The 13,362-nt window shown below is 44.4% G+C and overlaps 1 protein-coding gene across 1 annotated transcript; it reads right to left on the reverse strand.

Annotated features, from left to right (window-relative positions):
- Positions 1-9,986: 9,986 nt before the first annotated feature.
- LOC134218528 (protein ST7 homolog) lies at positions 9,987-13,151 on the reverse strand. The gene is made up of 4 exons (XM_062697638.1): positions 12,835-13,151; positions 12,664-12,771; positions 12,344-12,589; positions 9,987-12,244 (listed from the first exon to the last, which is right to left on the reverse strand). Exons 1-4 carry the CDS (start codon positions 12,863-12,865, stop codon positions 11,112-11,114), a joined length of 1,518 nt encoding a protein of 505 aa, XP_062553622.1. The 5' UTR covers positions 12,866-13,151; the 3' UTR covers positions 9,987-11,111.
- Between the last annotated feature and the right edge of the window lie 211 nt (positions 13,152-13,362).

The following is a 13,362-nucleotide window of genomic DNA, read 5'->3' on the forward strand; positions in this document are numbered from 1 at the left end:
CTTCTTCCGGGTACACTTGTGATTCAAATGAAGAAAGAATTAAATCGTTTCAATAACAGTTATCCTATCAAACAGTCGTCCTCTAATAGGGACGTTTCGTGCTGGAACTCTAGGTTGAAAAAGTCTTCTCGTAAACTTTTTAATAAAGCAGAAAGATCCTCAAATTGGACTCTGTATAGAAGTGCTCTACAGTGGCCTTGCGAGCAAAGGGGTAGGATTGTCAATCCGGAATGGCCGGGATGTTTTCGAGTTGGAAACTTTGCCGACACCCTGGGCATAGTGTATCTATTAATACTTGTTGTTACACAGGATACATATTCATGCAATGGCGGACATAGAAAAGCTTTCAATTAATTTATTTATTTTATTTATTTTGCTTTGTGGGAAGCTCGGAACGGCAGTGGAGTGAAAGGCCAAAATTAAACTTTGATTTAATATATATATTTCGCACCGTCTAATGCACGCGAACGCGATAAAAAAAACTGAAGACTACACGCTAACCTGAAATAACTCAGTCGCTGGGTCGTTTGTACCCGGATTCTTCTGATATTAGCAGTTGTCAAAATCTGGGTATGTCAACAAAATGGATCTGAGTCAGACGAACCCGAAATCTGGGTAACTGGGGACATAAACATTTTCGGATGTATCAACATGGCGTCGACCGGCGTCGAAGTCGCATGCTAGAATAAATGATGGCATTTTTTTTATAGAATGCAGCAAGAAACAGGTAAGAAGTGTTGAAGTTATCACGGCGGATTATTGTCGGCACAGCCGGCAAGTGATATGCGGTGGGGATTTTGTTTTATTTAATATTTTTTACATAATAATAATTTTCTGAAGCGAAAAGAGCTGGGTACCGGTTACCCAGATTTTTTCGCTTGTACGGTTACCCAGATTTGAGTCAAGGTACCCTTACCCATATTAGAGTAACCACGGTTTTGCCGAATCTGGGTCACTTTGACATAATTTTGGGTAGATCCAGGTTAGCGTGTATATCACCGTCACATCTGACAGAGTATGGTATACATCAATGTAAATAAATACTAAGGTATGGAAATCCATATATTGTGTGCGTGCCTTTCGTGTATGGCGAAAAATCTTTCATTACTACATTCGAACGAGCTCCCACACGTAAAAAAATAACCTGTTTACATTTTCCATCATCCACTTGCATTTGGTCTTCTTCCGCACCTTTCTATCTATTCTCATTGGGTATACATATACTAGGTATGCACAACTTGCAAGTGTATAGGTGCATCACCACAGGACCCCCTCCAGTTACACAAGGAATCGAACCCGATGTCCCGAAGTTGTAACTTTGGTTTTCTCGTCATTGTCCGTACATTGTTGTTGGTACTCGATGGAAATAAACGCTGGCTTAACTCTGTCAATAGAAATCCGCTTTTTCGGTCCGGCGATTAGCACGTTGAAAAATTTTTCGTCTCTATCGATTACTTCAAACGGTCCTTCGTAGGGCGGCTGCAATGGACGCTTCACGTGGTCGACACGCACAAAAACGTAGCACAAGTAGACAAGTCCTTGGGAACGAAAACTTTGGGTTTGGAATGATTGCTGCTGCTAACCGGCTTGAGCTTTTGCAGTGAATTTTTCAGTTGTCGAACAAACTCAGAGCGGTCAGTTCCTTGGTCTGAGTGTATTTCGAAGCCTTACACCTTCTGTACCATACACATTCAGAAGAAGAGCATTTCATATCCTCTCGGAACGATGATCATAGTCCCAAAAGAATCAGCGGAAGTTTGTCGCTCCAATGCTTCGAGTCAACGCACATAATAGAAGCTTTCATTGTTCTGTGAAAACGTTCTATCATACCGTTCGCTTGAGGATGGTACGCTGTCGTCCGTATCCGCTTTATCCCCAGTAGATGACTGAGTTCCCAAAACAGATCCGACTCGAACTGTCGGTCTTGGTCAGTTGTTATTGTTTCCGGAACTCCAAAACGTGATATCCAACCAATTATGAAAGCATTTGCAACCGATTCTGCAGTCATGTCTGATAACGGAATTGCTTCTGGCCACCTGGTGAATCTGTCTATCATGGTCAAAACATAGAGCTTACCATTCGATGACGTGAGTGGACCAACAAGATCAAGATGGATGTGCTGAAATCTGACCTTAGGAACATCGAAGTGCTGCAGTGGTGGTGATGTGTGTCGATGAATTTTGGATCGCTGACAACTATCGCAGGACTGTACATAAGCTTTTATGTCTTTGTTCATTGATCGAATCGACGACTTTGTTCAAACGAATCGACGACTCCTGGGTGAGAAATTGAATGTAGGGTGTTTAAAACAACCAGACGATGTTTTTTTGGAATGTATGGGCGGACACGATCGTTTTGCGACACGTCGCAATAGATTTGCGTCTGTGTGTGTGGCAATGGTTTGAGTTCCAGCTGTAATGATGTGGGCTTATCAGTGCTTCTTCAACTCTTCGTCCACTGCTTGTTCTCTCGCAATTTCTTCAAAGTTTAGGGATGATGGAAAAGAAATAATTGCAACCCGAGAAAGAGCGTCGGCTATTTCGTTTTTACTGCCACTCACGTGCTGAATATCTGATGTGAATTGAGAAATATACCTCAGATACCTTTCTTCGTGTGGCAAACGATTGTTGTTCGAAGATTCTAGTGCATCAGTTAACGGTCGATGATCGGTAAAGATGATGAATGCTCTCCCTTCAATCAAGTATCGAACGTACTGAACTGATCATTTGATTGCAGTCAATTCTCTGCCAAACGTAGAATACTTGGTTTGAGCATCCGTAAACTTTTGCGAAAAAAAACCAAGAGGATTCCATTTGCCGTTGTCAAATTGTTGGAGTACGGCGCCAGCCGACGTATTGGATGCATCCACCATTAGGCTCAATCGTTTCGTTGGGTCGGGATAGTGTAGGAGAGCTGCATTTGCGATGCTCCGTTTGCAACTTTCGAAGGCTGCCCTTGACTCATCGCACCAAACGAGTTTCCTTTTGTCGTTCTTACGGTTTCCCGGTATAAGCTTGCGTAGGGCCGCTTGCTGATCTGTGGCGTGTGGAAGAAATCTTTTGTAGCCATTTATTAGGGCAAGGAATCGTCGAAGTTTCTTTACGATACCTGGTAACTTGAACTCCCACAGTGCTTCTACTCGGTCCGGCATAGGTCGTAAACCATCCTTACTAACGAGATACCCAAGGAACTCCACTTCACGCTGTGCAAATCGACATTTGGCAGGGTTGATGACCAGTCCATTTCTCTTCTTGTCTCTTTTATTCTCCCGCTGATCTTATGCAACGCAAATAGTGACGTCACTATTTGCGTTGCATTATATCAGCGGGAAAGTAAGAGACAACTTATGGCACGCAACGCTGATCTGCGCCACCTTAGTAAAGTCTAGCTCCTTGGGGCTATACGACTCTTCTCACGTCATTCGAGCCTCACGTCACTCCACTCGTAGAATAAGCCCAAGTATAAGGCTTTGTAGCATAAAGGATCGCGGAATTCTTTTGATATTTTAAAAATAAAACCAAGCTGGCGATTCGCTTTGTCTATCGTAGTTGAAAATTGACGTCTGAAAGTTAGCCTGTCATCCAACACGACGCCTGGATCTTTAACATGATCCACACGTTGTAAAGTTGTACCTGCGATACTATAATCGAAAACCACGGTTTCGGCTGTGCGATGGAAGCTTATTACGTAACACTTTGAAACAGCCAGGACCATCATATTACGTTCACACCAACATAAGAATAAATCCAAGAGCTTCTGCAAATCTTGGCAGTTCGCCAGATTTCGAATAACGATGTATAATGAAATGGAAATGCTAATATCATCTTCCAAACTTGGACGTACATGTTCATGATAGAATTAGAGTCGAAAGTATAGAATTGATAGTTCCGTTAGGATACGGCAGGCATGAAGAATGTTTTTATAGAAGTCGATTTGAAAGCGAGCGGAGGGCAATATTTGTGATGGCACATATCACACGACCTTCCTTCTGCCAAGCTCCCGTATGAAGGGGGGCTGATAAGCTGATATATCTCCACTGGCAACAGGAAGGTGGTTTGACTTGCTCATATGCCATCGCGTGCGGAAGGATTTTCTATCGACGAGTACTGCCTCCAAATTTCTAATATGACATCAGCATTTAGTCGAATAGGATTTTTATTGCACAGTTCTGTTTTCTCATTGCGTCCGTCTCGTCGCAACCAACTTAGCTGCCTCGGAGAGAACAAAGCAGAGAAAGGCACTGCTGCTGTACCGTCGACCAATAACAGCTGAATTGATGGATGCCCCCACCAAGGGTAGTACACTAAATTAATGATTTCGTGTGTGCTACTTCTACGTGAAGTTAAACGATTTACAATGATATGGAAATGCTAATATCATCTTCCAAACTTGGACGTACATGTTCATGATAGAATTAGAGGCGGGAGCTTGGCAGAAGGAAGGTCGTGTGATATGTGCCATCACAAATATTGCCCTGGCATACTTTCCCGATAAATGGAAAAACGCCAAAGTTGTTCCAATTTTGAAGCCGGACTTTCTTCAATAAGCAAACTGTTTGAAAAGATTATTTTAAATAGAATGATGGTTCATATTAATGACAATTCTATTTTCGCTGATGAGCAATTTGGTTTTCGCCATGGGCATTCAACCACTCATCAGTTATTAAGAGTTACGAACTTAATTCGGCTCAACAAATCTGAAGGATATTCGACTGGAGTTGCTCTTCTTGATATAGAGAAAGCATTTGACAGTGTTTGGCATGAAGGTTTGATTGTAAAATTGATGAATTTTAATTTTCCTCTGTACATTATTAAACTGATCCAAAATTATTTATCAGATCGCTCACTGCAGGTAAACTATCAGAATTCTAAATCTGATAGATTACCTGGTGTCCCCCAAGGCAGCATAATGCGATTCGTTCGAATCGTTTCTCCATTTGATTTTGCTGGCGTAAACGGGAATGCGCTTCAAATTTCGTTCGAAAGCGCGTTCGTACGTAAACAAGAATATGGGTGATTAACTGCGAGGTTTCTAAGCCAGGATACCATTTCTGCATTCGTATATCATGAGGCTAACACGATGATACTTTTATGTCCAGGGTAATCGAGACAATTTCCAATCCGAAAATTGGCTAGACCGGCACCGGGAATCGAACCCAGCCACCATCAGCGTGGTCTTGCTTTGTAGCCGCGCATCTTACCGCACGGCTAAGGAGGGTTCCAGTTAAAAAACAGTCCAATTAAAAGCCGCCCAGTTAGCGAACTGTTGCTGTACTGATTATGGCGCTTCCTCATTAAAATCAAACCTACGTTGCAAAAAAAATACTCAAGAGCTATCACTCAGCGAAAACCGCATCTTAATTAATCAAAACACATCAAAACATGTAGTGGTTACCTGCTGTCTTGTAGCTTTCACTTAAATTTTACGTAACCAGTACGTACAAATCACGTCAGGTTCACCTGATCAAACACGTAACTACTTTCAAACTTCACGTCATTACTACTGGAAGATCCAGTCAGAGTCACCGGATAAATCACGTAACTCAAGGAAACTAAATTTTGTTCAGGTTACTTGAAGATTTTTCAGAGTGTAGATGACTCCTTCAAAACATCGCATTTGCCCGGGAAAAGGCAAAAGAGTAGATGTCTCTTTTAAAAGTATGCATTTGCTCGGAAGAAGGCAAAATAGTAGATGATCCTTTCTTTAAAAGTATACTAGATGACCCATTTTTCAAAAGAACGCAAAACTCGAAACGTATACGATTTCTTTTCTACGCATACGATCGGAATAAAACAAATGAGCAAATGATTCCATCTTTTAAAGCACACAAGCACACGATTGGAACGGCAAATGCTGAATAATGCGTACCATTGGTACTTCGCGTACCTGAAGGAATAAAATAGACCCCATCTCGCGGTCCTTAGCTTCTTACCCAGCAACTCCTATCCCCCTCCTCGTGGTGCTGGCCGGGATACGAGCAACCTTAGGGAAGATCGAATAACCAACCCCGTTGGGAACTATGGTCGTATGCTGACAGGGAAGGGGATCCGGAGGTGCAAATCTTACTAAGCGTTTGTATTCCATGTTAGTAGCGGCTCACAACAGCGTCTGTTCTCCATGTTAGGGCCGGCTGATCATCGTCCGAGTGTCAGCGAGGTACTCTAAGTGAAACTGTGGACCATGGTCCACCGGAAATAAGGAGAAATGGTCCTCCTGAAATTTAGGGGGTTTGTCAGGCCCTGCAAGCCAGCCAAAAAAAAAACTTACGCAAAGAAACAATCAACAAGAGAGTGCATACCGGAACCATTGGTGAAGACCACTGTGACGAAAAGGGACTAGCGATTGGAAACTTAGTTCGTGGAACTGCAAATCTCTCAACTTCATCGGGAGCACACGCGTACTCGCAGATGTGCCCAAGGACCGTGGATTCGGCATCGTAGCGCTGCAGGGAATAGCTTTCATAGTGATGGGCGATATGCAAAGGCGCGTGATCGGGTGGTTGCCGATAAACGAGAGAATGTGCAGGTTGAGGATCAAAGGCCGGTTCTCCAACTTCAGCATAATCAACGTCCATAGCCCACACTCCAGAAGCATTGATCGTGATAAGGATGCATTCTACGCGCAGCTGGAACGTGAGATTTGAAAGCTCAGGTTGGCCAAGAGGAGGAGTTTAGACCGACTATTGGGAAGTTCAGCGCTCACTGGCTGACGAACGAAAACGGCCTACGACGAGAGCTAAAGCAGCCATTAACGACGCAGCGGAGAACAACGTCGGGTATTTGGGACGAAGTTCGCGGAACGATTGGTTCGACGAAGAGTGCAGACAGATTCTGGAAAAGGACGCAGCGCGGGCGGTCGCGCTGCAGCAAGGTACCCGGCAGAACGTGGAACGTTATAGACGGAAGCGGAGACAGCAGATCCGCCTTTTTCAGGAAAAGAAACGCCGCCTGGAAGAAGTGGAGTACGAGGAGATGGAACAGCTGTGTCGTTCTCAAGAAACACGCAAGTTCTATCAGAAGCTCAAAGCATCCCGCAGAGGCTTCGTGCCGTGAGCCGAAATGTGCAGAGATAGGGATGGGAGCATCTTGACGGACGAACGTGTGGTGATCGTGTGCTTTCGCAAATGCCGAAGCTGCAATCACAGTAACACAATCTCACTTAAATTGCTTACGTAGATATACAGTCATATTCACAAAGATTTTTAGTAAAAGTTACGTGAATTTCAGGTGAGCATTACTAACGTCACGTAACAATCGTCGTTTGTTCAAGACAGATCAGTTACGTGATTTTTCACGTGAATATGACGTGATGATTTTTTAGAGTGTGTACGGTTCAAAAATGTGGTCCTGAATGACAATAGTTTCAATAGACTTCATCTCTAATCGATTCTTCGCGGTTTTCTTGCACCCCTGACTTGATTGGCTACAGCTCTTCGATGAACCTGGGCCAGTCACCCTGAACATTGGCCGCCCTCAGGTCCTCTTCAACTGCAATAAGCCATCATGTACGCGGCCTTCCACGAAGTCTGCGGCCTCTTCCAGGTTCTCTACTAAATATTTTCTTTGCTTGACGTTGTTCCGGCATACGAACAACGTGTCCAGCCCACCGTAGTCTGCCGTGTTGTATAAGCTATAACAATATCCAGCCCTTTATACACCTGGTACAACTCGTGATTCATGCGACGCCGCCAGATACCGTTCTCCTGTTTTTTTTTTTTTTTTTTTTTATATAGAGGGATGAAGGCAAATCTGCATACAGGAGTAGGCGGCGGCGGAAGCTCCCCCGATACCGACGACCCGCATTCGTGGATGGCTGTTACATTACCAACACTACACATTCACCTGGTATGCATGTTCATAGATCCGCTCAAGTCCTACGCACATTCTCACTTCAACGGGTGACCGGACGAGTGCCAAGGTCAGGCCAAAGATTCCGGGTGGAGATAGCTTCCGGTTCAGTGGTGCCCCGACGACCCGAAGCAGGTGCATTCACGCGGCACGATCTACTCAACTGGTCCCCGGCGGTGGACCTAGCCTACTCCGATTAACCGATTTCCCATGAACTGCGCCTTTCACCTTCTTGCTTAACCGATGAGCCATTCAGCTCTCACCTTGGTCGCGGACTACTCGGATAGTCCCCGGCGGTGGATCAATCCTACTCCAAACGGGGAGTTCCCCGACGTCGGAAGCTCCCACTGAAATCGACGACCCGTCTCAACGGGTGACCGGGCGAGTGTCGAGGTCAATCCAAAGATTCCGGGTGGAGATAACTTCCAGTTCAATGGTGCCCCGACGACCCGAAGCCGGTACATTCGCACGCCACGGTCTACTCAGCTGATCCCCGGCGGTGGACCTAGCCTATTCCGATAACCGAGTTTCATTTGCCTTGAGCCATTCAGCTCTCACCTTATTCATTGAGCCATTTAGCTCCCGCCTCGGTCGCGATCGCGAACGACTCGGATAGTCCCCGACGGCGGATCTAACCTACTCCGACGAGAAGTTCCCCGAAAGCGGGAGCTCCTCCGAACCCGGCCGTTTCGCCACGTTCTGCGGCTACGCGCTCGCCGCAAGCTGAATACAGTTGCGACGCTGTCGTTCCCATCCATTATCGACATATATATTCACGACTTCCACGACTCATGGTCCGCTATCCGTAACGGCTGCCTGCTGCTGCTCTATGCGCCAACTTCGTTGCAGGATGTCGGCTATCCTGGACGTCGCTCTTGCAAACCGCTCTCCACTGTTCTGGGTTCTGGCACATTTTTATGACGATGTTATCGGTGTTGGTGTCCGTTCCGCATGCCCCAACATCGCACTCCTCTCCGTTTCGAACCGAGGACATGTGAACAGGATGTGTTCAGCCGTTTCTGTCACGTCTGGGCATTGCGGACAGGTGGGAGAAGCCGCGTGACCAAACCTGTGTAGGTACCACTTGAAGCATCCATGGCCTGTTAAGAACTGGGTCAAGCCAAAGTTTAGCTCCCCATGAGGTCTGCTAATCCATGCCGACACACTTGGGACTAAGCGATGGGTCCACCTTCCCTTAGGCGAGTTGTCCCACTCCTTCTGCCATTTGGCTACCGCTGCTGCCTTGATATTCCATCGAGCGTTATCGGTGCCCCTGAGGGCGTAGCACTCCTCGTCTTCATCTACCACCAGTTTGATAGGCATCATGCCCGCGAGTACACATGCCGCTACGTGAGATACGGTGCGATATGCGCTGATAACTCTCAGGCACATTAGCCCAGGCACGTTCTCCTGTTTACAGCCGAGTATTGTCCGCAGCACCTTACGCTCAAATCTTATGCCGCTGACTAACACCAATTGCCAGAAAGTTCGTGGGGCAGTACCAGGCGGGATTTATGGGTGGACGCTCTACCACAGACCAGGTGTTCGCCGTACGTCAGGTATTGCAGAAATCCCGCGAATACAACATGCCCACACATCATCTATTTATCGACTTCAAAGCCGCATATGATACAGTCGATCGGGACCAGCTATGGCAACTAATGCACGAAAACGGATTTCCGGATAAACTGATACGGTTGATCAAGGCGACGATGGATCGGGTGATGTGCGTAGTTCGATTCTCAGGGGCATTCTCGAGTCCCTTTGAAACGCGCAGAGGGTTACGGCAAGGTGATGGTCTTTCGTGTCTGCTATTCAACATCGCTTTGGAGGGAGTAATACAAAGGGCAGAGATTGACACGAGTGGAACGAAAGTTTGAAAGTTTTAAAAGCACGTAAACAAGAATATGGGTGTATGTCTTCTTTTTGCATATAAACTAATAGAATGAAGAGAGAAACAAGCTTTTTTATACGTCGATCCATACAGTCAAAGGGTGAAAAAAAGAATCATTAGATGTAAAAAAGATACATTTACACAGTCCCAGAACCTCGAAACATGCAAAAGGCATATAAGTATTACGCTAAAACCTGGTATTCGAATTTATACGGAATTTCTTTCTAGAAAACTCAGAATCCACCTTATTTTTGATGCTGCTATATTTTACGTACTTCATATATTATTCTCACAAAAAACGTCAAATTTGTCACAACTACACATTAAAGACCAGGCGATAGGTTTACGATAATGTCTACAATTTGTATTGATTTCTTATCTGCAATATTCTGTAGTTTAATAAGTGGTATTATTATAGTACTTTCTGCGATTCGTTTTCGTATTACAACAAGTGTCTAGGATATTTTTATCTAAACAAATGTATACAAGCAGAAGCAATCCAAAACACAGACCTATAATTAATCATAATGCATTATTTTCAGTAGTTCCATCATTGCTACACTCCAAATTGGCGCAGGATGTGTTGAACGGTAGGAGAGAGCTTCTGGTTGCGCGTATTTATTTCACAAGGGGACAAACGGGGCTACCCAATATGGCTTCAGAATGTTCTACGGGTCAGCTGCGTATGGTGAAGTGTGGTGTTCCGAATAAAGTGATAATTGCGAATTTCTTTCTAGTAAAGCATAGCGGAATCAATTGTATCATAATCGATCATATCAACATAAAGCATGTTGACTTTAGATTAGCCACATGAATTGACCAACTCAGTTCAATTCAATTGACTTGCCAAAAAAGCCGTTTCATTCAAGTGAGTTGAATAAAAGCTTTTAGATGTTCAATTTGTGTTCAAGTCACTTGTCTAATCAATTAACTTGTCTAATCTAAACTTCGTGACTTGTTATCTTTAGTATAGTCTTGGTTTGTCACCTCTGGCTAATGAAGACCTAGAATTTGTTATACTGAATTTAGATTATTCAATTGAATTGAGCATGTCACTTGACTTAAATAATTATAATGCTCGACTTGAATGCGAATTGAGAATGCCTAAACCACTAATGGCAACTTGGCTGAAGTCAAATGCGTTGACAAAATAAAATGTATACGTAGCATAAATGCAAACGGCCAAATAACTAATGGTTTGTTAGCTCATATCAGAATAATGTACTCATATCAATTATGTATAGGCAACAGACTTCATACCATATGGGATCCCCTAGACAAACAATGGCAATGGACGCTTGGGTAAAAATGTACCATATTTCTACTTAAAAATAAACTAGATATTCTAAATATAAGTATCGAACAATAATTTAAATCCTCGACAAATGCTGCAGAAGGTTACACGGCCAGATTGTCTCTAGGCGCTCCTTGACGAAGTGAAACGGCAAGGAAAACCAATTGAGGGTGGTGCTGGCGAAGATCCCCATCGACTCCGGGTACTGATGGGTTAGCAGCGCCAAAAGAGCCGTTATTGAGCAAAGCCCGGCCGTGAACAGGATAAAGAAAGGAAGCTCCTTTTTGGGGTAGACGGAGACCTCATGGAACGCGGGCAGCAATTCGCGATCGGCGCACTCAGTACAGGTCGGATAAGGATAGAAGAGGTGACCTCGCTCCAAGGGATATGGAAGCATACGAAAGGTGCCCTCCCAGGTGCAGTGCAGTAAGTTGAGTGCTCCTTCGACGTTTTTCCAGTGTTGCAGATGAAAGAAAGCATACGCCAGAGCTTCCGAGTCCCCACGTTTCAGGATGTGTTCCGGAGGCAGAATAAGCTGCTTCATTTCCAGCAAATATTTTGGTACGTGCGGATTGAACTCCACTGCCCGGTGGATGGCTTCCACAGCACTCATTTCAGCTGGCGTCAGACCCCGCTTGGAAGCAATATCCGGTGAGAACTTTTCAGCAACAACACGAGCCTTGAGCAAGGCCGATGTATAGCAAATTGTTGCTGATTTTGGCAGTGTAATGTCGTCATACTTTGCTAACACCGCTTGACAGTCTGCATAAGCCTGCATTTCTAGCAAAGCTTCCAATAGGTTCTCATGAATGTTGAGCACATTCATGATCGGAGGAATTTCCTTGGTGAGATCGCGAAACATTTTCACCGCTTCCTTCAACTTACCCAACTTGCGGGCGCACATGGCCAGTCGCCTTTTAATGTAAATCAGTACGTTGGTATCCCTTCGGAAGATGCCCTCCATAGTAGTCCCCTGATGTTGAACTGCTTGGGACTTTTTATAGTTCGCCTCGGCCACCTTCAGTGCCGTGCGCAGAATTCGCTCTGCTTCCAGAATGGTAGTGGCTTCCTCTTCCGCAAGCAAAATATATGCCGGAGCGCAGTTAGGGTTGATCTCGATTGCATTGTTGGCAGCTTTAATTCGAACAACCGGATTCCGCTCGCGCCATGCCGTCTGCATTATCTCATATTCCGCTTTACCTGAATCACCTAAAAGCAAAAATGAGCAAATCGAATCGATCATCATATGATGGACACCTACTTATTGTGTCCTCTACCATAAGGTATGAAATATGATCTACCATTTACCTTCACATGTAAAGAATGTCTGGTGATCCTGCGCGGAGAGATTCATATCGTAGAAGGTGAGCGGCTCCTTTTGAGTGGCCCAATAGAAACGCTGATACTCGGCACCCCGCAGCAGGTTCAATGGATTGCGCCAAACCTTACACTCCGGCATGTTTTGCGTGGTCGGTGTGGTGCTGTTGCTAACATTTTCCGCCGTGGCTTCCCCGCCACCGATCCAGGGGCTTATATGATTGATGGAAACTTGTTCTGCAATAGAGAATCATCATAATTATTGCACACCTAAACAGTTAATGTTGACAAAATTAAAATTATAACCGTACCGATGAAAGAAGTTCCATACTTGCGGAAGTACCACCATTCAAAGATCAATATCAGACCGGATATTAGACTGGAAGTGCCGGTGAGGGCTACGTAAAATTTAGGAGTCACTGTAATTACAAAAATGATGAATGAATGGAAAAGTAAATTCTTTTTATGTTTACAATACTTACGCGTACTCAAAAATACTGATGAGTCCCACATCCTGGAGTGAGGGTGTTCCCTGCTATGAGGGTTTCTGAATGCTATCTGCTGGAGCAGATGTATATTAAGTTTTACGATTAATCAATATAGGACTTTGATCGTTTACGCTCGTCAAAAATATAAATTGTTCACGGTTGTTACGAAGCACTTTTCAGAATCTATGGGGACATAACGCAATCTCAAATATTTTTGAAAGTTTGCAGCAGAGGAAGAAAAATGCAGATGCAACTCCGGGATTTTTTATATTTTTTTTTTTTGCTTTTGTCCTCACTGACAGGCTAAAGCCAAAATTGGTCCATCTCGCCTATTTTTTATATTTTGGATGAAGTTTGTTGCGTGCGTTGACAGATCATATACACGACGTCGCAGAGAATACTGGAATGGTGTTACTTTTTACCCAAATTTTAGAGAAATTCCTCGCGTAACATTTAAAAGCAACCAAAACATGGACATTAAAAAATCGACAACAAGAGATGTCCGAGTCTGAGCATTAATCG

This window comes from Armigeres subalbatus, chromosome 2, assembly GCF_024139115.2.
Source record: "Armigeres subalbatus isolate Guangzhou_Male chromosome 2, GZ_Asu_2, whole genome shotgun sequence".
Lineage (NCBI taxonomy): Eukaryota > Metazoa > Arthropoda > Insecta > Diptera > Culicidae > Armigeres > Armigeres subalbatus.

Coding starts and splice junctions, on each gene's coding strand:
- LOC134218528 (XM_062697638.1), bottom strand. CDS start 12,865: ATGTGGGACTCATCAGTATTTTTGAGTACGC. Junction 12,590..12,663: donor GTATGGAACTTCTTTCATCG/GTACGGTTATAA, acceptor TCTCTATTGCAG/AACAAGTTTCCATCAATCAT. Junction 12,245..12,343: donor GACATTCTTTACATGTGAAG/GTAAATGGTAGA, acceptor TTTTGCTTTTAG/GTGATTCAGGTAAAGCGGAA.